Source organism: Tenrec ecaudatus, chromosome 17 (genome assembly GCF_050624435.1).
Source record: "Tenrec ecaudatus isolate mTenEca1 chromosome 17, mTenEca1.hap1, whole genome shotgun sequence".
NCBI lineage: Eukaryota > Metazoa > Chordata > Mammalia > Afrosoricida > Tenrecidae > Tenrec > Tenrec ecaudatus.
The window spans coordinates 23669806-23697305 of NC_134546.1; the positions used below are offsets into that span (position 1 = coordinate 23669806).

The window sequence follows — 27500 nt, forward strand, 5'->3', positions numbered from 1 at the left end:
CCCCAAAAAAAATCGCTTAAAACATCGGTTCTCAACCTGTGGGTCGCGACCCCTTAAGAGGTCAAACAACCTTTTCCAAGGGTTGCCTGATTCATAACAGTAGCAAAATGACAGTGAGGAAATAGCAACGAGAATAATTTTATGGTTGGGGGGGGGTTCACCACCACATGAGGAATGGTATTAACGGGTCGCGGCATTAGGAAGGTTGAGAACCACTGGCTTAAGGCATCTTACACAGCTGCTTTCTCTCCTGTATGACAATTTCCTGAGAGGTTCATGAATAATGCATCCGAATAAAAGCCCAGTCCCATCTAATAGAGGATGGAAAATCAATTCAATGCCAGATAAGCTTTTGATTTTTATATTGTTTGTGTCCTCTTTCTCACAATAAACAAATTCCTTTTTGAGTGTCTTAAAACAATTATTTAAAAAAAAAATTATTTTTTGCTGTGACACCTGAGCCATTCATTAATGAGAGGGGTCATGGGACCAGAAGGTGAAACAAGCTGACACCATTTCGGTGATTTGTTTTTAGATTTGTTTTAGGTGTCCATTTAAATCTGTGAAGGCAGAATTTTTTCTTAAGGGGGAGTGGGGGTGGGGGGTGGTGTGTGTGTGTGTGTGTGTGTTTGTTTTTGCTTTGCGGGCTGATGGAGAAAAGGCGAGGGTAAAGTACAAACGGCCGGCTCCCTCTTTGGCCGTTTCTGAAGTTACGGCTAGGACTTCGTGAGCTGCAGACTTAGCTGCTGGAAAACTGCCAACGTTTTGCTTGCTTACGGGACGCCAGTCCCTCCTTGGCGTGTGATCTATCACTGATACAAGAAAGTGCTTTTTACATTCCATAGCCTTTTCATTAAATGTTTGACTTAAGAACATACAGGGAGTGTTTGCTTTTTTCCTTTCATTTTAAATTGGATTTGTGTCCTTTTTTTTTTGATAGCTATGTATTGATAGTTTAATTGGCTCATAATCAGTAAACATTTGTTGAGCGTCTACCACATGCCAGACACTGCTAAGTAAATATGCAGTGAAATCTCACTCTGGGGACCCAAGGAAAACAAGAGTCCCTGCAAGGAGCTGATAGTCATGTTAGGTTTCTCGAGTGGGAAATACCGCGGTTCTTAGCACGAGGAAGAATTCACAGCGAAGCCTGATTGGTGATCCAAGTGGGTTGGTATAACGGACGGATGATTCGGGTCTTACAGTCCCGAGTGAGTGCATGATTCGGGGAAGCATGCCCAACTGCGCACAAGCCGGGCTGGGGCTCACCACTGACCACGGGCAACCTCATGGGACTGCTCGCCCACGCGTGGGGGACCTGAGGCCAGAGACCGCAGCTCGCCCAGCGACCCCAGGAGCAGGAGCCAAAGGGTGGGAAAAAGAACCCCCGGCCGGTGGTCCCGCCATTAAGGTAGTTAAACCTCAGGCCTGGGAGGCTTGGTCGAAGGTACTGGTTGACCGCACTGGCTGAATTAAGCCCACCTGGGCCTAGTTTGGGCCGCCCAGGTGTCCATACCGCCCACCTGAGCGGGTGGGGGTGGCGGTAAAGTGGAGCATTCCCAGTTAGTCTTTATGGCTGGCTAAGGTTCGCCTGATTGTCTTCCAACCTCCTGTAGGGCCTTGTGCAGGCATGGGGAGGGACAACCCCATCCCTGTTCTAGGGGAGATGAGAGACACGACACTCGTCCAGGTCGCCAACTTAAAGCGCTTTCCCCTTCTAGCACTTTGTTCACTTCCTTCCCTGGCCCTGGCCACTTCTCACTCAAAAGGCGGGAACTCCATAGGAGCATTTCCATAGGAGCGGGTGGCAGCCGCACGTAGTAATGAGAATGTTTATTATTATTATTATTGAGAATGTTTAAAAGGGGATCTTTTTTAACGTGTGAATTGGGGAAAGATTTACACAACGGATCAAGGTTTTACATTTACTAGTCATACACATTCTGATTTAACTCACCCGTTGTCATTGTCAGTGTCCCACTTACTGTGCTTCCTGCCTCGTTCTTGGCTACATGCTGCCCTTTGATTGTTTCAATGCAGAGGGGGAAGTCCTCCAGACCACAAGGCTAAGGGCCATAGGCTTGGCCATCGCACTGGTCTAGCCAGCCATTGAGCTTGGTGTCTTGAAATCAGCTCCACATTTTTTTCTCCCACTGTCTCAGGAATCTCTGATCTCCTTTGCAGAGCAGTTGGTGGTGGGACGTGGCCACCATCTAGTTCTTCTGATCGACAGGATGCGGAAAGGGATGTTTGTATGGTCCATCAGGGTTCCCATAGGCCTTTCGGCTTTCGTCACGCTTTCTCATGGAAGGTACAGAACAATTGTGACTATTTCTCATGGATGGGTATAGTATAATGTGACCAAATTTTAGCATTGGTAAAGCGGGACACCATTGATAAAACTCATATCCTGGCGAAATAGCCACATGGCAGCCGGAAACCATATACCCTAGCTTGTCGCGTAGTCTTTCCAAAAATCGGGACTTTTTAAAAACGCCACGGGACGCGGGGAAAAGTGTTCAAAATCGGGACATCTGGTCACCTTAGTATAGAACACTTGTTGCAACTGGGATGCTACGCAGACCTTTGAAGAGCCCGGTCCCTACTCCCCAGTCAGGAGGTAGGACATCCTCTTTGTGAACTGTTATTCCTCTATGTCCCCAGAGGGGATTTTTAAAAATTATTTTTTAAACGTTTTATTAGGGGCTCGTACAACTCTTATCACAATCCATACATACATCAATTGTGTAAAACACATCTGTACATTCATTGCCCTCATCATTTTCAAAGCATTTGTTCTCCACTTAAGCCCTTGGCATCAGATCCTCTTTTTTTCCCCCTCCCTCCCCGCTTCCCCGTCCCTCATGAACCCTTGACAATTTATAAAGGGATTTTATTTTTTAATCTCAGAGGAGGAACGTTTTTATTAGGAAGGATGCCATCCAGGAGACCACCGCAGTGGAAAACTGACAGTCTTTATGGAGTCCTGTTTGGAATCATATTATAGAGAATACGTACCTTAGGCTTTAGAAGCTACACTTTGAAGAGTCAGGTGTAGATGTTTTAGATCAGCGTTTCTCAGCCGCAACCCCTTTGGGGGTCGAACGACCCTTTCATGGGAGTCGCCCAATTCGTAACAGCAAAATTACAGTGATGATGATGTAGCAATGAAAATAATTTTATGGTGGGGGGGGGTCACCACATCATGATGAACTGTATTAAAGGGTCACGGCATTAGGAAGGTTGAGAAGCACTGTTTTAGATGAACTCAGGTCTCAGGGTAACCACAGGAAACAGCTGTTTAGCATGAGCAAGGAAATAGAACAGTAAGTCTTAGGCCAGTCTCAGGAGGTCTTTGGTGATTAGAGAGCAGGGCCTATTTGAATCACTAACTGTTAATAAGAGAAGACTCCGCATTATCTGGCCCTATTAGGTGATATCTGTATACAATCTGTCTGCTTTAAAAAATCATTTTATTAGCATATAATTCACTTATCATACAATTTAATCATCCAATCATATTCACAAGAGTTGTACAGTTATCACCACCATCTATTTCAGAACATTTTCTCCCACGCTCGGATAGTTCCCCTCCGCCCCCCCCAGCATCCCCTGACAAGCCCCTTGGTAGTTATTAACCCAGTTACTGTCTATGCGTTTGCCTATCCTGGATTTCATAGACAGAAAATCATAGAGAACAAACAGAAAGCAAACAAAAAGCCAAATGAGGAACCAACAATGACCAAACCTCAATTGAAAGCAGAAAATATTCAAACTGAAGCAACTTTAAAATAAGTCAAAAGGAAGACCAAATGATAAAGTGTTACATTTTTACCTAACTGCATCTGCCATTGTAGACTTTGCAATGCGCCCTGAGAGTAGGGCTAGTCCCCTCCTCCACTATGATCACAGAGTCTCCCTGGAGCCTTCCTCCAATGTGGGCACCCTGCAAAATGGATTTGGCCTTCCGCTGTCATCTGTAGCATTCCGCAAACCAGATGTTCAGAATTTTAGCTCTGATACCATCCCCTCCTTTGATTTGGATTTTATTATTTACATTCTTTGGGGCACACCCGTTGGTGTGTTTACTTGATGCCTCACTTAGGTGGCTGCTTGTTTGAAGACAAGCCTTTAAGACCCCAGACACTATTCTTTCTGAGCTGGGCTCCATGTGGTTTCTTCACCCATGTCTTCAGTGATCTCTTCCTGAGGAAGCGTGTCGAGTAGGATCATGTCATAAGGGTTCATTGCTCATAGGTTGGGGCTGTAATTAAGTGTAAACCCAAAATCCATTCACAGATTGATAGCTTGTACATGTTTCTGATTCACTTTAGAGATGTCATTATTTATGATAGAGACTATTATCAATATCCTCCTTGGGCACAAGGTAATTCTATTGATAGTGTCATTAATTTAGTCGATGGTATAGAATTTAAAACACTCGAGAAAAAATACATGTATAGACCAGGTTTTCATACCACACTACATGAATTACTGATTTATATAGATTAAACTCAAGTGACTAGGTACTATTTACACAAACAATGGGGGTGGGTGATGGGGCAAAACTTTTAATAAAATTCACATTCACAAAGGCAGAACCATACCTACCAGACTAATATATGTTATAAGAAAGCAAGGAGAGCATTAAAATAGTAAAACTGTAGTAGTTAGTCTTGGGTCACCATTCTCTGGGCATTCTCAAAGCAAGAGATGTGAACCAAAGTCCAATAACCAGCAATTCCATAACCTTGGGACAGCAGTCAACTGCTGCTTCTCACAGCAGGGCATTTCAGCCTTAAGCCAAAGGGAGTGGGTGAGTTCCTTAAATCTGCTACAGGTGGGTTTGAGATAAAGACCAACTGGCTTAGCGGGGTTTCCATATTGCATTCTCCTGGTGTTACCAATGAAGGCTGTTGTGCACGGGCATATTTTTTAAGGGGAAAAATTACTCTGTTGAGACGGATAATGTGTTGGTGTTGGATGCATTGTGATGGAGTTGGTGTGCTTTAAGATTCTTGGACATATGAGCAAACATTTTTTTTTCAACTTTTACTTTAAGCTTAGTTTACTCCCAGGACATAGTTTTTGCTTCTTCAGTTTCTTCTGTGCGATGTTTTTCTTCTGCGAAACCTCCTCTTCTGGGTTAGGAAGAATTTGTTCCTTTTCAGTCAGGATTATCTCAGTGTGACAGGGGGAGCTGGTCTATGGATCGACCCATTCATGAGTTCTGTAAGTCTAGCAGAGCATCTTGTGGCTTTGTTCACCTGGATGTGCTCAATGACTAGCGAATCCACATCTAAACCCTTCAGTTCAGCTGGACTCTGCGTTTTCAAGCACGAGAAGCAAAAATGCAGCACTCTTTGGGCCACAGACACTGGGTGGCCAAACAGTGGGCTGAAAATTGTTTGGCCTTGGCACACCTACACACTCCACCATTGTAATGTAAAAAGGGTTCACACTGCATCTGCAAAGCGATGCCTTTCACATATTTGGTGGCTTTCCAGATATGCACGCCCTTGATGGCTTGGGCAGTTTCATGGGTGTTCTTAAAATGGACCTGAAGAGTTGACCCTCTTGATATGCATGATATTGTGGAGTCTTCTGGGTCACGTGAGTAGTGAACCATTTTGGTAGATCAGCTCTGGCTACAGCAGGAAGAATTCATGGCCACTCCTGAACAAACATTTTTAAATAACCAGATTGAAAGCAATGAGGCCCTCGGAGTATTTGTTGGCTTAGAGTGTCCTTTATTTAAATTACTAGTTTAAAACTGCCTTTAATCACACTGAGATCATCATCATCAAATTGCCATCCAATAAGCCTAGCTTCTTGCAAAAAAGTTAACTTGGATAACACGTGGCTAAGTTTTCTGACTAAGGCTGCATCAGGTAGGAATCCTTCCGTGCTGAAGTCAAAAAACACTAGCTGTTGAAGGCTCTCAAACACATCCATGAAGGCAAGCCACCCGTCACTGCTCACACAATGTCCTGCCAAATCCAACTGCTGGCAGTTTCTCAGAGGGTTCTTCTCAAAAAATGCACCTGAGAAAGAAATAAGTTAGTTGGAAACAAAACCGTTTTCAAGAAAAAAGTTCTCTGTATACACACACACACACACATTTGGAAATGGCCATCTTTGGATATGTGCTTTATTTTAGGAAGAGTAGAATTCTCTAGAGGACCACATGGCCGGCCCCACATTGAGACATGACGCCCCTCACTGACCCATAGCCCTACAGGGGACAACACCAGAGACACAGTGTGGAAATTGCGCCTGGTCTGATCCTGCCACACCAAGGCAAAACACTAAGGGGGCGCAACAGAACAGCAAGGGAATGGAGTGGCGATGTCCCCAAGGAATACTGAAGGTGGACTTTGGGGCCAGGGCATGGTGCCCCAACAGACTGGATTGGAAAACATTCCTAAAGGCCAACAAATGATCCTTGAACTAACTACAAGCTTTTCTTTCTTGTTGTGCTTTGTTTTGTTCTTTGTCAGTGGTTTGTTGTTGTTTTATTGTATATTGTTGCTTGCTTTTATTCTGTCTTTTTTTGTGTGCATGCTATTATCTCCGCAGGTTTGTCTAAATAAGATAGGCTGGATAAACAATCCGGAAGAGAAAATAATAGGACTGACAGTTCTAGGGGGGGCATGGGAGAGTGGGAGGTGGGGGGAAAAGTCATGGTATTAACAAACCCAGGGGCAAAGGAACAAAAAGTGATCCAAATCAGTGGTTAAGAGGGTGTGGGAGGCCTGGTAGGGCATGATCAAGGGTAATGTAACCAAGAGGAACTGCTGAAACCCTGGTGGAAACTGAGTATGATAGTGGGACAGAAGGAAAGTCAAGGGGAATAGAGGAAAGAGCTGGGAGGCAAAGGGCATTTATAGAGGTCTAGATAAAGACAAGTACATATGCAAATATATATGCATATATATATATGGATGGGGAAGTAGATCTATGTGCATATATTTATAGGTTTAGTATTAAGGTAGCAGAAGGACATTGGGCCTCCACTCAAGTACTCCCTCAATGCAAGAATATTTTGTTCTATTAAATTGGCATTCTATGATGCTCACCTTCCTGACACAACCGCTGAAGACAAAGAGGGTGAATAAGCAAATGTGGTGAAGAAAGCTGATGGTGCCTGCCTATAAAAAGATATAGCATCTGGGGTCTTAAAGGCTTGAAGCTAAACAAGCAGCCATCTAGCTCAGAAGCAACAAAGCCCACATGGAAGAAGCACACCAGCCTGTGTGATCACAAGGTGTGGAAGGGATCAGATACCAGGCATCATCAAACAAAAAAAATTTTACCATAGTGAATGAGGCGGGGAGTACGGAGTGGAGACCCAAAGCCCATTTGTATGCCACTGGACATCTCCTTACAGAAGGGTTTCAGGGAGGAAATGAGCCAGTCAGAGTGTGATGTAGCAACTATGAAAAATATAACTTTCCTCTAGTTCCTAAATGCTTCTTCCCTCTACCCCGCCCCCCCCCCCCCACTATCATGATCCCAATTCTACCTTGCAAGCCTGAGAGGATGTACACTGGTACAGATAGGAACTGGAAACACAGGAAATCCAGGGTAGATGATCCCTTCAGGACCAGTGGTATGAGTTGCAATACTAGGAGGGTAGAAGGAGGGTGGGTTGGAAAGGAGGATCCGATTACAAGGATCTACATGTGACCTTGTCCCTGGGGGACAGACAACAGAAAAGTGGGTGAAGGGAGCCATTGGACAGGGAAAGATATGACAAAATAATAATTTATAAATTATCAAGGGTTCATGAGGGATCGGGGAGCGGGGAGGGAGGGGGAAATATCAGGAGCTGATGTCAGGGGCTTAAGTGGAGAGCAAATGTTTTGAGAATGATGAGGGCAATGAATGTACAAATGTGCTTTACACAATTGATGTATGTATGGATTGTGATAAGAGTTGTATGAGCCCCCATTAAAACGATTAAAACTTAAAAAAAAAAGAAGAGAATTCTCTAAAGCTAGGGTAGTGACTCTAGTCTGTTAAACTTTTCCTAAAGTGCAAGGCAACTCTGATGAGCAGGAGTAAGTAGTCGAATGACAGATATAAACTGTCTGGTAAAAGCATGGACACCCTTCCCCCAGACGGAGGTTCCCAGAAACGGACTAGCTCTGCGAGCAACTGTATCCTCTAAAAGCACAGATCATGCATTTCATTGTTTCTAGAACCAGAACAGCCTGACCTTGTACAATGAGCAAACAGTCACGTACGCTCCACTGAGCAAAACCGCACCTTATATCAACTCTCCAGAAGCTTCAACGGGGTGTGTGTGTGTGTGTGTGTGTGTGTGTGTGTGTGTAAAAAACCCCTCAAGCGCTCCCCTGGGGTGGCTTCAATAGCTCAATACCCTGAGTTGCTGAACCCGTCCGCAAGCTTCTCAATAAAGCCTGCTTCTAAAACTTTACCAATTGGATCTTTGGTTCTGTTTCACGCCCCAATAAACCTTACATTCTTGGTGCCGAAACCTGGTATAGGCGTGTGGCTCCCCACTCCTTTGGGGTCCCCTGAGAGCACTCTATCTCCCCCAAATCTCCAGGACCTTTAGGCACAGCGCCCGGAATATGTGTGTGGCTCCCCCCTCCTTTGGGGGTCCCCTGAGAGCCTCCCTATCTCCTTGCCTTCCGTGCTTGGACACGTTCAAAACCAGTCTACGGCTGCCCTGGTGAGTCTCTCTCTTTCTCTCTCTCTCTTTCTCGTACTCCCTCACCCCCTCTCCCACACTCCAGCTCTCTATCTCCCTCTCACTCCCTCCAGGCTTGATCTAGGCTTTTGAGCTCCGCAGGAGTCTTCCTGCCCGAAATAGGGTTGCACTGGGAATTCTCCTTCTGTTGGCCCCAGGGGTTTTGGGGAGTGATTGTTCTTGAGACGTCTTGTCAATCCCTCCCTCTGTCCTTCACTGCTGTCCCAGCCAGGACTCACTTGGGGACGCCTGGATGCCTCCTGCCTGGTCCAGCTCACCAAGAAAGCCGAAACCTTGTCTCTGCTCACTCCCTCTCCCTCTTTCCGTGTGGCCTTTTGCCTGATGCGCTGGCATTCACTTTCTGACGGTCCCACCACTGATGGGACTTTTGGCAATAGGCCTCACGGCAGCTGCCCCGCCCCCCACCACCAGACTGGACTAACTCTCAGAGGGTTAGCCTAGGGCTGTTTGACTTGGCTGTGTGTTTCCTATTCACACTTCTATAGTGTCTGTAAGCTGAATCTCTTTGTCTTCTCCTCCCTCTGACACTCACCCTGGGTGCTGGGCAGTCCAAAATTGACTCATTGACTCCACTGGACTGTCGCTTAAAAACTTCTCTAGCCTGGGGTATACTCAGACCTTGTGAAAGAAAAGACTTGCTTTTCTCTCCCAAGTTGTCTGGCCCCAATATCAGCTTGACAACCAGTCACATTGGCCTTCGACTGGTACTTTCGATTTCACAGTTCTACAGGACCTGGACAATTTCTGCAGGAGGACTGGTAAGGATTCTGAAGTCCCCTATGTGCAGGCTTTTGGGGACTTGCTTTCCCCCCTCCCACCCCGAGCTTGGTAGCCACTGTTCCACCCGTCAAATCCTCTTAGCGCAGACCCCCAAACCAGTACCAGCCCCCCCCCCCTGCTCTCGACGAGCTACCCGGACTCCACAGTGTGCATCCTCCACCCCCATATCATTCTCCTCCAGCTATGTCTCCTGCTGTAGTCACCCCCGCATTCCCCAGCACCTGTGCAGCCTCCCCCCACTTCTCTGCCAGAGCCCTCACCTATATCCTCCCACTTTATAAAAGAGTTTCAATACTTAACCCTTATTTAACCTGGCATGACGTACAGGTCATTTTAGCTTCCACACTAACCCCGGATAAATGTGCCAGAGTAACGGACGCAGGCAGGCAACAGGCCGACCGGGACCATGTTATAGACAATACTGTCCCTTTGGGAAAGCATGCCATCCCCAGGGAGGACCCCAACTGGAACTATCAAATAGGGCAGGACACCAACATTCCTCATGCTCAGGTATCTCCTCCAAGGATTGGAAGCAGTTTCTAATAAGGTGGTTAACTATGGTAAACTCAGGGAAGTTACCCAACAGGCAGATGAAAACCCTGCTCTCTTCCTGAACAGGGTGCAGGAAGCCCTGGTTTGTTTTACCAGGCTAGAACCAGGATCCCGAAATGGGGCCACAGGCCTAGCTTCCCATTTCATTTCCCAATCAGCACCTGACATCAGAAAAAAGTTTAAAAAGGCCGAGGACGGGCCTGAAACTCCCATCCAAGACCTGGTAAAAATGGCTTTTAAAGTTTTTAATGCTCGAGAGGAGACGACTGAGGCTGCCTGCCAGGCCAGACTCCAGCAAAAGGTTAGCCTCCAGACCCAAGTCTTGGTGGCCGCCCTGAGACCGGCAGGTGGCTCGGCTCCACCACAGCGACCCCCTAAGGTGGGTCAGCAAACACCACCAGGTGCCTGCTTCAAGTGCGGAAAAAGTGGCCACTGGGCCAGTTCCTGCCCTAACCCCAGACCTCCAACCCGACCTTTCCCCCAATGGAAGCAGTCGGGTCACTGAAAATTGGATTGCCTGGCTGTGGTCCCGCCATCAGCATCTCCATGCGGAGGAGCTGGACCCCGGGATCTTCCAGACCTTCTGGTACTTGAACTCCTGGAATTCGCAGATGACTGAAGCGCCCTGGCTCCTCGACTCCGGTCACCCTCGCCGAGCCCAGGGTCATGCTCCAGGTAGTGGATAAATATATGAGGGCTACCTTCTCCATTTTGCCCTCTCACTCAGGCCCTAATTCCCCTTCCCAGGTCTCGGTTATGGGAATAGATGGGCCCCCCCTCCACTCCACAGAAGACAGAACCTCTCTTTTGCCAATTTAATCAACTCCTATTTTCTCATTCCTTTTTAGTTATCCCCTCATGCCCTGCTCCATTGCTGGAAAGGGATATTTTAACCAAGTCACATGCTACTATCTCCTTCTCCAGCAACGCTCTCCCCTTTATCACCCTCTTAAGTCAGGCCACCTCCACAACCTCATCCCCACCCCCAATCATCCAGTTGATACCCGAGGTGTCTCCTGAAGTCTGGGATATTAGTACACCCACATTGGCAAGTCACCACGAGCCTGTCCTAATTAAGCTAAAAAAACCTAATGTGTACCCTAACCGGCCCCAGTTTCCAATTTCAAAAACCCACCGACTAGGCCTAAGGTTACTTTTATTGCAAACAAAACTGGAATTGTTAGGCAGACCCAAGCAGAAGTAAGGAAAGAGTTAAAGTTTGTGCAAGATAAAGTTAAATTGAATCAGAAAACTGAGTATGGCCCCAAAGCAGTAAAGAAAGATAAGGAATGTGATAAAGAAATTCAATTCCATGAGGATGTGGCAAAGATGTTGAGAGAAAAGTGAGGAGTATGTGATAAAGGATGTGATGAGGATGTGATGAAAAAGGGATAAAGAAATGTGATGATTTGATGGAGAAGGTGATAAAGAAGTTAAAATTGTTCTGAGTGATAACGAAATTAAGATTGTTCTAGGTGGCAAGGAAGTTGCAATTGTTCTGGGTAAAACTGTTCTAGGTTTGCAATAAGAACAGAAGAAAGCAGGATGATCCCAAACTTGCACAAAGTTCAACTTAACCAAATATTCCACTTCTGTACCCTGCAGCATTTTAGCAAAACCACAGCGTCAGCAGATAGCTGCCTTTTAACTCTTCAGTGTTAGCTATAAAATAAAAAGGGGGGATTATAGAGAATCACTGGGTTTTAACTGAAGTGTATTGGTGACTCTCAAAACACTGTCTTTATGTTTTCCCAAGTTCCAAGAGGCAATGAGTAAACTGAGAACACAGCTGCCCTTGTTAAGATAAGATTAGTCCCAAGGAATTGTTTGTGCTTAGAGCCATTTTTCTTCCATTGGTCCCAGGACTTTTGCTCGCCTCCTCAGCGGTAGCCTTGGAACATAGTGGAGTGGCCCTGGCATATTAAGTCCTAATCACGGACAAGCGAGCCATGCAATTCCAACTGGCCATAAATGCCTCTGCCCTAGCTTCATTGCAAAGACAAATAACCTCTGTCGCCCAACTTGCCTTACAAAATCAATGAGCTTTAGACCTCATCACCACTGAAAAAGGAGGCACTTGCCTTTACCTCCAAAAAGAATGCTGTTATTACCTTAACGAGTCAGCAATACCAACCACTGCCTTCCGTGCCAAGCCCGGAGTCCCTGCATTCTGTCTGATAAACTTCCCCACTACAACCCTGTACAGCAGGAAGTAATCATGGATGACCTCATCATCGCCCCCTTTCCCTATCAGACAGAGTCAGAGATGTCTGGTAAAAGCATGGACACTCTTCCTCCAGACTGTTTCCCAGAAACGGGCTAGTTCTGTGAACAACTGTACCCTCTAAAAGCACAGATCACCCATTTCATTGTTTCTAGAACCAGAACAGACTGACCATGTACAATGAGCAAACAGTTACGTACACCCCACTGAGCAAAACCGCACCTTACGTCAACTCTCTAGAAGCTTCAACAGGGGGGGAGGGGGTATAAAAAAAAAACCCTCAAGTGCTCTCCTGTTGCTGCTTCAATAGCTCAATACCCCGAGTTGCTGAACCTGTCTGCAAGCTTCTCAATAAAACCTGCTTCTAAAACTTTGCCAATTGGATCTTTGGTTCTGTTTCGTGCCCCAATAAAACTTACATAAATGAAGTAAATTTTCCCCTTTCTTGATTTTTCCCAGAAATGAAACATTACTTAAACAGTGAAACTTAAGAGATGCTATGAAATGGTTGATACTTGTTTCCAAAACTGGAGTCAAACTGCATCAGTAGTAGGTCATTTCCTCTTCTAGAGAATCAAGCATCACCAACCTGTTGTTTCCTTGGATGTAGAATGTTGTTCCTAACTGTAAACTTGAGGTAGTGAACCTCCTTTGATTCAGAAAGAATTGCTTCCTTTTTCAGCCTCCTTACTCCTTGCAGGATCGGGTACCGTCTTCCAAAAGAAACTAGGGATCCTGTCCTTCTGACACATGAGTGCTGGCTTCTTCATGTTCAGTAGATTCCTCGGTGTTGCAAATAGTTTGCGCCCATGGAGTTGGCGAAGAATATTAAATTATCATGGACTGCCGGAAGAGTGAACACATCTGCTTTGGAAGTAGCATAGCTGGATTGTTCCTTGGAAGCAGGAATGATGAGAATTCACCTCTCATACTTTTGATATGTTATCAGGAAAAAACAGTTACTGGAGAAGGACATTGTATTTGGTAAAGAGGGTTGGTCAAAAAGAGGAAGCCCGGCAGTGGAATGGATTGGCAGAGGGGCTACAACAATAGAGTCAAGCATAACAATCATTGTGAGGCTAGTGCCTGATTGGATGGTGTTTAGTTCTGTTGTACATGACAACCTTGGGACACAGAAAGACTTTTCCCAGGTTGTCTCCTGCTTGCTAGCTCATTGTGTAATCAGTTGCTTAGAAGTTTTCTCCCTGAAGGCATCAGCCATCCAAGCAGTCAGACTATTGTCTGTCCCACTGTAGGTGGGGCTCACACCCTACTGATAAGGATAGTGATTATTTACTTGGAGAGCCCAGAGAATAGGTCAAGTCCACCCAGGAACCACCAAGGTTAGGCTGCCACCTTGAATCTAGGATCCGCCTATCTTGTCACATGTGTACCCCTAATCCCTCCTCTTCCTATTGCATGTACAACCCTAGTTTGCCCCCTGCCATTGCTGTAGTGCCTATGGTACAACCCCTTCATGTGACATATGTGGTTACCTGTAATCAGGGGGGCTTGCACACCCCTAAGTATATATAAGCCTTGGTTAGAAATATAGTCTCTCTTTCCTCTTTTCTCCTGCGCCTCCATGTGGATCACCAAGAGGGGCTGAGGTGAGCATGCTACCATAAAATGTGTCTGAGTCCTTTATTTTATCTTCTCTCCTATCTCTATGACTTTACTGTAATCTTTATATATGATTGCCCTCCAATGGACCCTATGGACCCCTATGTTTGTTAGGGGCTGGACTACACTAACAAACAGCAACTAAGAAGAAGGTTGGCAGTTTGAACCCAACAGTGGAGAAAAGTCTGGTGATCTCTCATTAAAATGACAGCCAACAAAACCCTACAGAACCATTCTTCTCTGTAGCCCATGGGGTTGGGCTGAGTTGGAATCTACTTCGCAGCAGTGGGATTGAGCTGCTTTTGGTCTTCGTTTCCTTGTGACTGGTTTGGATAGTACTGGACTAAGTTTTCCAAGAAGAAACCCTCTCAGGCATCGTGTACAGACATGCAAATTGGCCAACAAGCAACACTAGGAGTTCACATGAATGGTATGAATCCTGCTCCTTATATTGTTCAAAGTCACAGCCCTACCCTTTTTCCAGAGTGACTAGTTAATTCAGAAACAAAGGTGGGCATTCTGGCCAGTTGAGCGAAGATCTATTCTTTACATGTTCTAACTCTGAACTCTCTTCCATAAATAGCAGAAGCCATGGCCACCTGTGTGATCAAACTACAGTGTCTGCTCATCCCAGCAAGTGAGTTATGCCCATACTGACATGGAGGTTTAGGGTGTTGCATACTAAATTTGTTTGCTTAAAGAAAGGCGGACTTACAGCACTTACGGATGACAGTGAAAGACTGCAGTCTTCAGTATGGATTGCAACTCAGTGTAAAGGAAACAGAAATCCTCACCACTGGACCAAAAGACAACGTCAGGACAAACAGAGAAAAGACTGAAGTTGTGAAGGACATGCTTTTGCTTGGATCCACAATCAGTGTTCCCAGAAGCAGCAATCAAGAAACAAAACAGCGTATGTATTGCTTTGAGTGAATCTGCTGCAAAGGACCTCTTTAATGTATTAAAGAGCAAGCATGTCCTTCTGAGGACTATTGTGTGCCTGACCGAAGCCATCATATTTTCATTTGTCTTATATTCATGTGAAAGTTGGACAATGAATAAGCCAGACCAAAGAAATGTCAATGCACTTGAATTATGGTATTGGCAAAGAATATTGAAAGTACCATACACTGCATAGCACATATTAGAAGACCAAGCAAATCTGTCTTGGGATGGTGATAAGAGTTGTATGAGTCCCTAATAAAATGTAAAAAAAGAAACGAGGAGAAAAAAATGATTAGGGCAAAGACTGTACAGATGTGCTTTATACAATTGATGTATGTATATGTATATACATATATGTATATGTATATATATGTATGAATTGTGATAAGAACTGTATGAGCCCCTAATAAATTGTTAAAGTTAAAAAAAAAAAAAGAATCAGTGCCAATGGGACTTTGTCTCCAAGACTGTACATGTCACCAGGAGAGACCTGCCCCTGGAAAGGACATAATGCTTGGTAGAGTAACAGGACAGTGAAAAAGGGGAAGCCCCTCCAGACCATGGACTGATGCTGTGAGTGTAAAAGTAGATTCATACATAACAAAAAACTGAGAGAACAGTTCAGGACCGGGCAGGCTTTTGTTCAGTTGCACATAAGCTCGTGTTCTCTTGAGTCAGAACTGACTCAGTGCCACCTACTAACCACCACCACACATTTGTGTTGTTGGGAGGTCACGATGCTGTGTCACATTATGATATATTCTGGATTCAACAGAGACTTCTGGGGAAAGGTTTTATCTCACGGTAGAAGACTATGGGTTCCCCACAGACAAAATGCAACAGGAGTCTGAAGAGTTCAAGGTCAACTGGCAATCCTAAGGTAAACAAACCACGACTATGCGACTATGCACCCTCTGCCACTGGTGAAGAGAACTCCAGGTGGGCATGGTCATTGTTGTCTGAACAGCTTGTACGGTGGAGGTCCATTTAGGCATACCTTACCCATTTGCAGTCACGGTGTTTACTAGCTCCTGCTGAGCAGGTGTGGCACCTGATTTCACTATTCACTAGGTGTCCTTGTATATTTGTTCTGTGCAAGGATGTGCGGGGGATGGTATGCAGTGTCCATTCCAATTAATGCCAGCCATTATTTCCATCACCTATATAGGGTCTGGACTTTACAAAGCTCTTTAGGTTGTTCTATGGAGACAGACGAAGTGAATGCACCCTGCCTGATGCGTAAGGCGAGAGTGTGCCAACCCAGTCAAGGAGGCCCAGGTGCAGGGGCTGCCTTCATAGCTCTTCATCATGGCCAGTGCCGCTGCATGCCCCATGGCCATTTCTGGACCATTCTTTCTCTACTGCGCTTTCCTTGCAGAGAAGCAGACAGTTAATTATCCCCTCCACATGTCTCTCCTTATCCCATGGTCCTGGAATTGTAGCTACATATAGGACCACTGAGACTTCGTCACCCACAGCTCCCTTGCAGCTCGATGCAGCGATTCTTTCCCCTGAGGAAATGCGGGCAGAAATGATGTGTGCCGCTTCTGTGTCACATTGAGCAAGAACAATCGCCCTCCCTTCCACTTTTCTTCCACAGGTTGAAATGTTCCTATGGCAGTGACCAAACGATGACACAAAGACGTGGGGAGGGGTGTGGGGAGGGGTGAAAAAAGACGACACAGAGCAAAATTACCCCATCTGTCTGCCTGTTCACTCTGGACTGTTACCTGAGAGGGAAATAAAGTCCCATCTCCTGTAGACTCTGTTACACCAGCGTAGTCTGTGCCCCACCTAGCTAATTCACATGGCCTCCCGTTTCTCCCCTTTACTTCCTCCCACTGAAAAACCCGAAATCCAACCCACTGCCATTTGAGTAGACTCCAACTCATAGGGTCCCTATTTAGGGTTTCTGAGACGTGATACATCTTTCAGGGAGCAGTCAGCCTCCTCTTTCTCCTATGGAATGGGTTGAGGGGGTGCTGTAAGGAGTCCAACACGCACCCCACAGCGCTCCCTTTCACCTGGGGCCTCCCAGCTCACTCTTACATTGCCTGTCCTTTGTGCCTCTGTCTCTTCTCCCTGTGAGTCCCAGCATGCCATGCTCTTCATGAAAATACTCCTTCCCCTTGACTCACAGAACAGATTTCACCACTGTCATGGATCTGAGTGTACCCCCCAATTATGCGTGGGATCCCTAGACCTTAGGATGCCTCCCTTGAAAGAACAGATTGCACACAGACATGAACAAGCACAATGGACAAATAGCAATAAAGCTTTACATAGAAAGCCCAAATCATTAAGTTTCTATATAAAGCTTTATGCATATTTGTCAAATGTGAGTGAATTTTAGCAAATATGAGTAAAGCTGTTATAAGTATTTGTGTGCTCATGTCTCAATTTAAGTTAATTGTTCATGTCACTCTTTCTTGATCAGCATTGCTGGATTTTTATTTTGTTACTCATTTTTAAAGACCTGACTTGAAGCCCTGTTAATCCTCTCTAACTAGATTTATTTTTTGTTTTACATTTCATTGATTTATCCTGGTAGGCTTAGAACTTGAGATGAACATTCTTTTTCTTGTTTCGTAAACTAGAAATGTAACTCATTCATTTTTGGTCTTTTGATTCTAAAGCATTTCATGAAAACTTGTCACTATGAACTTGTAACATACCTATCTGCCGAATAGCCTGAATGGAGCTGCGGACAAAGTAGACAACTGGGGACAACCTAGACTTGGAGTTGTGTCAGGAAGGTACACCCAGCTGCTATATTTGATTTCATACCTTGTATGCCACGTCTCATTTTCTCCCTGCATCTCATTAGGTTAGTCTGCCTTTAATTAGAGACTTCTCTCATGACACTTCATTCATCTCACCATTGCATCTATTACACAGGTCCATCACTCAGTGCCATTGCCTGAATTGGCTTGCGTGATACTGTGGGCCGTGAGAGTGTCAGTTATTGGGAAGAACGTATGAATGGATGATGGAATATAGGCAGGGTGAGAAGGGAAGTTAAGATAAAAGGGGACTGATGACCAGGTAGAAATAGTAGGTTCAATGGACTGAAATTCCCGATGAAGTAAAAGAAGTCATGATTAGTAGGAGACATTAGGTACATAACGTGGACACGGAGGAGGCTGTGGTTGGAGAGCAGGTTGTCTGAATTTAATCTCCCAGAGACAGGCGAGTCTAAAGTGAATTACACAGGTGATGTGTGATCTTGCAGGCTGAAGGAGAGTGGAAAGGAAGGTGATAGAGGAGAAAGAGCTGGCATGTTGGCTAAGGGATTTCACATGGGGTGGGGTGGGGGTTGCGTGAGTTCCTCTAGGGTGATAGGAGTTGAAGAGTGCAGAATTCGGAAAGACAGTAGCCAAAGATTTCAGTGAACAAGAAAAGGCAGCACTGGTTCCTAGTGGATAGTGATGAGAAGAGAAAGAACATAGTCGAATGAAGGGGCTTAATCCTCAAGGAGTCCTTGTGGCCTAGTAGGTTTTAAGTCAGACTTCGAACCACAAGGTCAGCAGTTGGGAACCACCAGCTGCTCCGTGGGAGGAAGAGGAGGCTATTTGCTCCCATAACAAGGTACAGCCTTGGAAACCTGGGGGGACAGCTCGACTCTCCCCTCCGGGGCCGCAGTGAGTCAGAATGCAGTGAGAGAAGCCTACTGACAGCAGGGATTTTCAGTGAATTTGGAAAAGGAGTGGACTAGACTGACTGGGAACATGAAAGAGAAGCCGACCTTTCCCCTGTACTCTGAGAGATGTGTGTGCGGTGGGGATGGGGCAGTTGGGGGAATTGAAAGCGATTATTTAAAGAAGGCTAAGCAGGAGAGGCAGGCTTCAGTTAAAGTTAGAAGGTGTCTAAAATCATTGGCAAAAAGATTCCTTTCTCAAAATTCCTCCTGTCGCTCTAGAGTGTGTCTCAGAGCTGTATCACATCACACATTGCTATTCGATGACAGCATCCGTCCCGACGTCTCATGTAGCCTTTATTTTATTAGAATCCCATCTCTTATTACCAGTCCACATCTGTTATCCCATCTCCAGGCATATTGTATCTTGTCCATCATCACTAAATGGAGATGGAATTCCCTAAGCTGTGTCTGAGCCAAGGAGCTATTCTGGATGAGGCCCAGGTAATTTAAGGGAGAGGCTTTCCGTTTAAGCAGTTGGTCAATTTGGATGTTGTATACAAGTTACAAATTCATATACGTGTATATAATGTTTTGGATGATTTTCTAGAAGCAAAGCTAGAGTCTATAAAAACAGCCTCTAGCTTGCTCCTCAGGACAAATTGTTGATCTCCTGTAAGTTCATTTGTTCATTCATGCAACAAATATTCATTGAGGAGCCTTTGCTGGATGTACATTTAATACAAAGACCAGTGGTTTTGACGGTGTCCTCAAAGAGTGCACGATGGGGCAAATAAACATATGAACACATCTGAATTCAGACCATATTAGAATAAAACAGAGTGCTCTCTGTATATAGTATAGTGTGTCATTAAAAAAAACATGAATAGGATACAAGGATATTTAAAAGTATTTAACATATCTACTAAAATTGAATCTGTCCTCATTCCTTACAATTCAAGTTCCACTGCTGGTCTTTAACCAGCAGAAGTGTATCCAGATGTTCCCCAAGAGACATGCATAAGAACGTTCTTGGCAGCACTATTCACAGAATTCAAAACTGGGAATGAATCAAATATCTCTCATAGTAGAACTGAGAAATCATTACGATAGATGCAACATAATAAGGAGCCCTGGTGGTGCAACAGTTAAGCACTAAGCTATTAACAGACAGGTTGGTGGTTTAAATCCACCTAGAAGCTCTGTAAAGGAAGACCTGATAATCTATGGAGGATGTTCTGTTCTGTTGCATGGGGTCTCTATGCCTGGGAATCTTCTCGAGGCACCTAACTACCACTTGTTCATGCAACAGAACCTTTTACAACAATGAGAGTGAGTAAACTACATCTCCACTCGATAGGATGGTGAAATTTCACACATGCAATGTTCTGAGAAAGAGCATTCAAAAGAATACATGCTACATGATTCCATTTATGTAAAGTTCCAAAACAGTCAAGACGAACCTATAATAGATTGAACTGGGGCCTCCTTTCCCTCAAATAGATGTAAGTTCTAACCCCTGATACCGGTGAACGCGATCATGTTTGCAAACGAGGTCTTTGAAGAGTTTATCACTTAACTTGACTTCAGGGCACAGTGGAGTAGGGCAGGCACTAAATCAATCAGCGTGAGATGAGATGTGCATGAAAGAGGAGAAAGGCTCAGAGCTGCAGGAAAGTTGGCCATATGAAGATGCACCTATGAATCAAGGAACTCCTAACGCAAAGAAGTAGAAGAGATTAGAAAGAACCTTCTTTTAAAAAGAAAGGAAGAAAGCCCCCTCAGAAGACTGCACTTCTGAGGACAGCACTGGGGGTACAGCTTGGGGAGAGGGGTGCATCTGATTAGCACACACAGGAGAAACTCAAAGGGATGGAGAGGGAGGAGAGGACATCCTGGCCCACCAAGCGCCAAGGACGATGTTCCTGCTCAGAGCAGACAACGCACAGGGAGGATCATAGGGCTGGCCCCACCATGGGACATGGTGTCCCTCAATGAACCATGGCACTGTGGGGGACAGCACTGGAGACACAGGGCGGGAATAGTGCACGGTCCAGCCCCCATCACACCAGGCCGAGGCATTGAGGCCGAGGCATGCAATAGAGCAGCAAGGGAGCTGAGTGATGAATTCCCCAGGGAATACCAGTGTGCCCCCCATCAGACATGACTAGAAAACACTTGCAAAGGCCAAAAAACAGACCTTGAACTATTTGTAGGCTTTTCCATTTTTGTCAGTGGCTTTCGTTTTGTTATTTTGTTTTTTGCTGTTGTTATTGTTTTGTTGGTCTTGACTACCTTTTATTTGGCTTTGCCTGATTTTTGCACTTATTAATGTATCTGCATGTCTATCTAGATAAGATAGACCGGATAAATAATTCAGAGATGAGAAGAATGGGCCCAATGGTTTGGGGGAGGGATACGGAAGAAGGGGAGGTGGAAGAAAGGAAGTGGGGTTAGGGAGTGGGGGACACCAACCCAGGGACAAAGGAACAACAAATGAACTAAAATCAATGGAAGGAAGGTCGTAGGATGCCTAGTGGGGCTTAATCAAGGGCAATGTAACAATGAGGAATTACTAATCCTGAATGAAGGCCAAACATGATGGTGGGACAAGAGGAAAGTAAAAAGGAAATAGAGGAAAGAACCAGGAGGCAAAGGACATTTACAGAGGCCTAAGTATAGGCATGTACATATGTAAATATATATATACATATAAAATGAGAAGAGAATAGATCTATGTACTCATAGCTATATGTTAAGAATTAAGGTTGCAGATGGAATTGGGCCTCAACTCAAGTACTCCCTTAGCACAGAACACTTTGTTCTAAAAGCCTGGCATTCTGTGATGTTCACTTTCATGACATGATTGCTAAAGGCAAATTGGGTGCATAAGCAAATGTGGTGAAGAAAGCTGATGGTGCCCTACTATCCAAAGATATAGCATCTGGGGTCTTGAAGACTTGAAGATAAACAAGTGGGCATCTAGCTGAGAAGCAACAAAGCCCACATGAAAGAAGCACACCAGCCTTTGTGATCACGAGGTGTTGATGGGATCAGGTATCAGGCATCTAAGACCCAGAATAAAACCATACTCAAGGTGAATGGGGATGAGGGGGAGCATGGAGTGGAGAGCCAAAGCCCATCTGTAGACAATTGGACATCCCCTCACAGAGGGGTCACAAGGAAGAGATGAGCCAGTCGGGGTGCAGTATAGCACTGAAGAACCACACAACTGTCCTCTAGTTCTTTGGTCCTTCCTTCCCCCCACTATCATGACCTCAATTCTACCTTACAAATCAGATTAGACCAGAACATGCACACTGCTACAGATAAGAGTCTGAAACACGGGGAATCCAGGATAGATAAACCCCTCAGGGCCAACAATGAGAGTAGAGATACCAGGAGGATTATGGGGAGGGTGAGGAGAGAAAGGGGGAATCGGTCACAAGGATCAATCTAGAACCCCCTCCCAGGGGGATGAATAATGGACAAGTGGATGAGGGGCGACCGAGAATGATGTAAGATATGGAAAAAATATAACTTATCAAGCATTCGTGAGGGAGGGCGGGTGGGGGAGGAAGGTGGAAGAAATGGGGACCTGATATCAGGGGCTCAAGTGGGAAGAGAATGCTTTGAAAATGATGACGGCGGCATATGTGCAAATGTGCTTGACACACTGGATGAATGCATGGATTGTGATAAGAGATGTAAGAGCCCCCAATAAAAGTATGTTTTATTAAAAACAAAGAAAGAAGGGACCTTCTAGAGATTTCTGAGCATAGTTCCCCCCAGTTTGTGGAACATTGTAAGACAGTCCTAGAAAAGAAAAACAATGGTGATAGAGCTGAGGTCAGAGGCCACGTTTGGGGACCTGTTAATCATTCCTTGCTTGAACTAGATGCTAATTATGAAGGTGTGTTCATCTTGTGGAAATATATAGTACTGTGCCAGAGAGTTTCAAAAAGTTTGTGGCAAAAGTAGAATTCAAAGATAATGGGTAAAGATAATGGGTTTTTCCCACAAAAGTTTTCTTGTTGTTGCCAGTTTTAAACATAGCTTTAGTTAAGATAGAGCATTTCCCCTTATACTGCAGTGCTAATCAAGTACAATGATACAATCTTTCCCTGTGTACATATTCCATATTCAAGTATTGAGGATGCCCAGGAATTTAGAATAGCAGTTCAACATTTAAAACTGCTACTGACCTGTGTGAGCCAAGGATTAGAAGTAACAAAATCCACATCTAAAGGAAGGGATGGTATCAGAGCTTAAATTCTGAACACCCAGCTTGTCGAAGGCTATGGATGACCGCGGAAGCCCCAAATTCATTGGCAGCAGTAGGTTCTCCACCTTCCTCATGCCGTGACCCTTTAATACAGTTCCTCGTGTTGTGGTGACCCCCAACCATAAAATTATTTTCATTGCTACTTCATAACTGTCATTTTACTGATGTTATGATCTGGTGACCCGTATGAAAGGGTTGTTCGACCCCCAAAGGGGTCTGGACCCACAGGCTGAGTGCTGCTGATTTACAGGGACCTCACACGGATTAAGCCCCTGTGAATTCCCCTTGACCATGGTCCACGGCTGTGGAGTATGCTACCTTGCTACCAGATAGAGATCATTGTAAGATCGATTATGGCAGAAATCATTAGGTTAAAATATAGCACCTTATCATTTGATCTCCCTTTTGACCCATTTTTTAGTTGTTTCAGTTTTTAATATTTTCTGCCTGCTTTTTGAGTGATGGTTTTCTCTGTTTGTTTGATCATGGTTGTGCTTTTTGTTTATTTCCTGTTGGTATTGGATATGATTTTCTGTGGGTGGAATCCAGGATGGGAAAATCTACAGAAACAGTAACTAGATTAGTAATGCCCTAGGGGCATGGCAGGGGAGGTTGGGAGGGAATGGGGAGCTAACAACAAGGAGACTGAGAAAGAAGAAAATGTTCAAAAATTGACTGTGGTGATGGTCACGCAGCGCTTCTTACTGTCATTGGATGATTAAAGCGTGTGATAGGTGAGCTCTCGGCCAGTAAAACTATCAGAAAAGAAAACAAAAAGCTGTCTAAGGAACCGGCTACCAATTTGGATCGTGCACATTTTTCTTTTTCGAAACAGGGCTAAGATAAGCACACTGAGATTTGGGGTTAGTCATCCTCTTCAGGAGAAGTTGCAGAAGAGGACCCGCAATAAGGAGCGTCACTACCAGGCACGCTGGGCTTCCCGGCAGGCCTGCCCCTGGCACGCTGGCATGCTGGACTCCTGGTAAGGGTGGGTGGCCGACTTTCTTCAGCTCCTTCTACTGGTGTTCAATTCCCCGCCTTGGGATTCTTACCAGCCCCCTCGATAGCGCTGGCCAACACACTTTTTAGGGCCTCCGCGGTTAGCCTTGTTTCACTGTATGTTTGACCTGCTGGTTCAAAACTGGCACTGGCTCCTCCCTATCAGCTCTGGGGTTTGTTTTAAACTATAGAACATGTGTCATACATTTTAACACTGTCCCAAGAATGAAAAAATTTGAAGGAATCAAATTTGCATATGTCATGTTCTTCACTCAGCTCACCCATTTAAAAAAAATCAGGACATTTAAAGGTAGCGTTTGCTAGCCTGAGATCGAGGAACTATACTTGAGCTTTATTTAAGGTAGTTTGTGTTGTTCTAAGGATTAAGGTCAAGTTATACTTCATATGGTGTCCTGTGATCCAAATATATATTTGAACAGTGTAATTACATGAACGTGGAATGTTCCCCAAGGAGCATTTCCCCTTTATTAGGAACTGAATAGCTGGCAGTTACAATTTGTTATCTTAAAGGGGCCAGAATAAATTAAAGCCTTCTTGTGCAATCAGTAAGGTTCTCTCATGGCATAACGGGTTCTGTGTCTGACCGATAGCCGTGAGGTCAGCTATATCTGCTTGCTCAAATTGTAAAGCAGCGGTTCTCAACCTGTGGGTCGCGACCCCTTTGGGGGTCAAACGACCCATTCACAGGGGTTGCTCAATTCATAATAGTAGCAACATTTGCAGTTATGAAGTAGCAGCGAAAATAATTTTGTGGTTGGGGGTCACCACAACATGAGGAACTGTATGAAAGGGTTGTGGCATCAGGCAGGTTGAGAACCACTGCTTCACAGCCTCGGGAACCCACTGGGCAAGTTCCACTCTGCCCTGCAGCACCACCGTAAGTCACAATCGACAGCCTGCCAGTGAGTTGGTCATAATAAGTAGAGACTGAAATGTTCTTAACCCCAAATAGGTCTGTCGGAGTTCAAACTCCTTTATTGACATGACAGTGTTACAGCGCTGCTATAGGATGGCACAGCTTCTTCACCTGTGCGCAGAAACTCAGAAGAGAAGTTAGAGCTTCTTCCGACAAAGGAGCTTGGAGCCAATCTCATCTCTGAAATGTGTAACATGAATTATCCATTGACTTCAATCAGTTAAATGTATTCTGAAATGTTTACTGCATCATTTGAAGAAAAATCCAGAGCTTCAAAATATTTATTAAAATTGGTAACAAGTCTGACATTTTTTACCCTTTAAATTGCGCTCACACCTTCCATGTCTGTAGCTTTTCAATTTTCTTCTTTATTTTCCATTTTTCTCAAGCTGTGTTCTGGCTTTGCAGAATTCAACTTGCAGTCTCTGTGTACATTGCACAGCCTCCCGTTTCCAAAAGAACAAACCGTTGCCATCTAATCAACTCTAACTCATAGTTAGCCTATGAGACAACGAAGAGGCACACCTGTGGGTTTCCGAACCTTTCAATCTTTTAAACACTGCAGAATGACTGGGTTTGAACCGATGAAATGAATATCAAACAAAAGACAGTGCCTCAAACACTGACCTGATGATTGGCAGCTCAATGGGTAACCAACCAGCCACCGGGGGTCCAGACACAGCTTCTTCCTGAAAGTCTCTGAATACTTCTTTTTCAAGTATACTAACCTATTTTGTCTTATCCTATAATTTGTGGATTTGGTTTTTCCTATTTAAAACTAGGATGTGATAAACTAATAAATTAGTATAATGTAATAGCTGAAAATGTAATGGAACATCACAGCTAAGAAACTAGAGCTGATGAGGCCTATCCAACTCAATTTTCTGAATCAGTGCCCCACGTAACCCTGGGAACAGACTGAATCATCAAGACAGCAAGAAAGTAATTGTGGGTGGCGAGGGCTGTGACCACTTCAGTTCACTTGTCAAGAACCTTCTGTTTGTTCTCATTATTGATGTGGTCTTGAAACGTTCCATCTTCAATCATCCCTCTCATGCGAGTGAGAATCCAAGTGAATTCCCAGAGGTCCCACAGTTTCTCATCTTCTGCTTTGTCCATGTCAAGGTCAATGTCCTGGCTCAAGTGACCCTTGTCATTAGTAGTGTTAATCTTAGTCTGTTTTCAAGTGTCCTGACCTATAACAGAGATACTGAGAATGCCACTTGCATCGCTACCAAAAGTGACTTCAATCTGAGCAACATTACCTGGTGCAGGTGGCATGCTAGTGGGTCCAAACTTGCCAAGTAGGTTGTTATCATTGGTTATGACACACCCACCTTCATAAAGCTGAATGAGCCCTCAAAACTGGCTGTCCGAGTAGGTTGTGAAACCTGTGTCTGCACGGTAGGCGTAGTTAGTACTATGCTTGGTAAGGACAGTCATGACTCCCACCAGCATGACTGACACCCAGGGAGAGGAGTGACAACCAAGAGCAGTGCACACTGAACACTTTAGACTCGTTTCTAGATACGATGGCTGCCTGGACAACTGTAACATAAGCAACAGCCTCGTCAGGAGTGCTGTGCATATTCCATTATTTTCTATTGACGGAATCCTAAAGAACTTTCTGAATCTTGGGACTATGGGTAGGGCCACCACCAGGACAATGTCATGGATTTGTGTCTTGTCTAACTTGACCAAGAGCTTTCTCCACTGTGTCCAGGATGCCCAGGACAGCATTCAGTTCTTCAAATGAATCCCAATAATGGAGGTAGAAAGGTAGATTCCTTCATACAGAGATTCAATCTTGAAACTGGCCGGAATGTTGGCAGAGTACAAGCCTGGCATGTCCACAAGCAGCAGGTAGACAATGGACAGCTCTCTTATTCTCACTGATGTCTTCTTATACTTGAATTCAACCACAAAATTGTTGGCCATTGTGAAAGTTAGTTTTTTGGTGCCAAGATGGCACCCGTAAGGATATATGGGTGAAAAAAAAGCAACAACAACAAAGAAGAAGAAGATATGGGTAGAATCTAGCCTGGCAATCAGTCACAGCCTGATGGTACCTCCGGGTGGGCGTGGCCTTCATACAAATGAACCTGGGAACTTCCTCTCTCTCTGCCTTCACCTTACTGCTGTTGAGTCACTAGGAGAGCTGCCAGAGCCATGCTGAGCCCTGTGAGCCCTGTGATACAGCCACCATCGTTGGATCCACAAGACTTTGCACACTCTGGCCTGTGATCTCCCTGCATTCTGCATCGCTGCTGTGGCTGTGTGAGCCTGAAGAGGGATTTATGGACTAGTATCAGACTTATGGGCTAATATCGGACTTACGGACTTGATCTGGGACTGGGCTGGGATGTTTGTTTGATGTATAATTACTTCTGGACAGAAAGCTCTCTCTTATATAGATGAGTGTCCTTAGATTTTTTTTCTCTAGTCAGCCTGGTCTAACACAGCCATTGTTTTCCAAGTTGTCTCCATATAATGGGTACCTCCAGCTGTCGATTTGACCTCAAAGATTCCATCTTCAATAGTGAGAATTGACACATCACAAGTACCCCTTCTAAGTCAAAGATCAGCACTTTTCTTTTTGCTCTAACCTTCTTGTCTACGCCCTAAACACTAGCAGGAGTAGTTGGCTCATTGATGATTCTGAGTACAGTGAGGCTGGCAGTGATTCCAGTGTCTTTGGCAGCCTGTCTCTGAGAGTTGTTAAAATAGGCTGGCCCAGTGACCATAGCATTGATAGCAGTCTTCCCAAGGTAGGCATCT

At 44.8% G+C, this 27500-nt stretch overlaps 1 protein-coding gene across 1 annotated transcript in view; it reads right to left on the minus strand.

The window, feature by feature from the left end:
• Positions 1-5754: 5754 nt before the first annotated feature.
• Positions 5755-27500, minus strand: part of NLRC4 (NLR family CARD domain containing 4) — a 49083-nt gene continuing 27337 nt past the window's right edge. The window contains exon 8 of the mRNA XM_075536073.1: positions 5755-6044. Within this exon, the coding sequence (XP_075392188.1) occupies positions 5755-6044 (290 nt within the window). The remainder of the gene's footprint in view (positions 6045-27500) is intronic.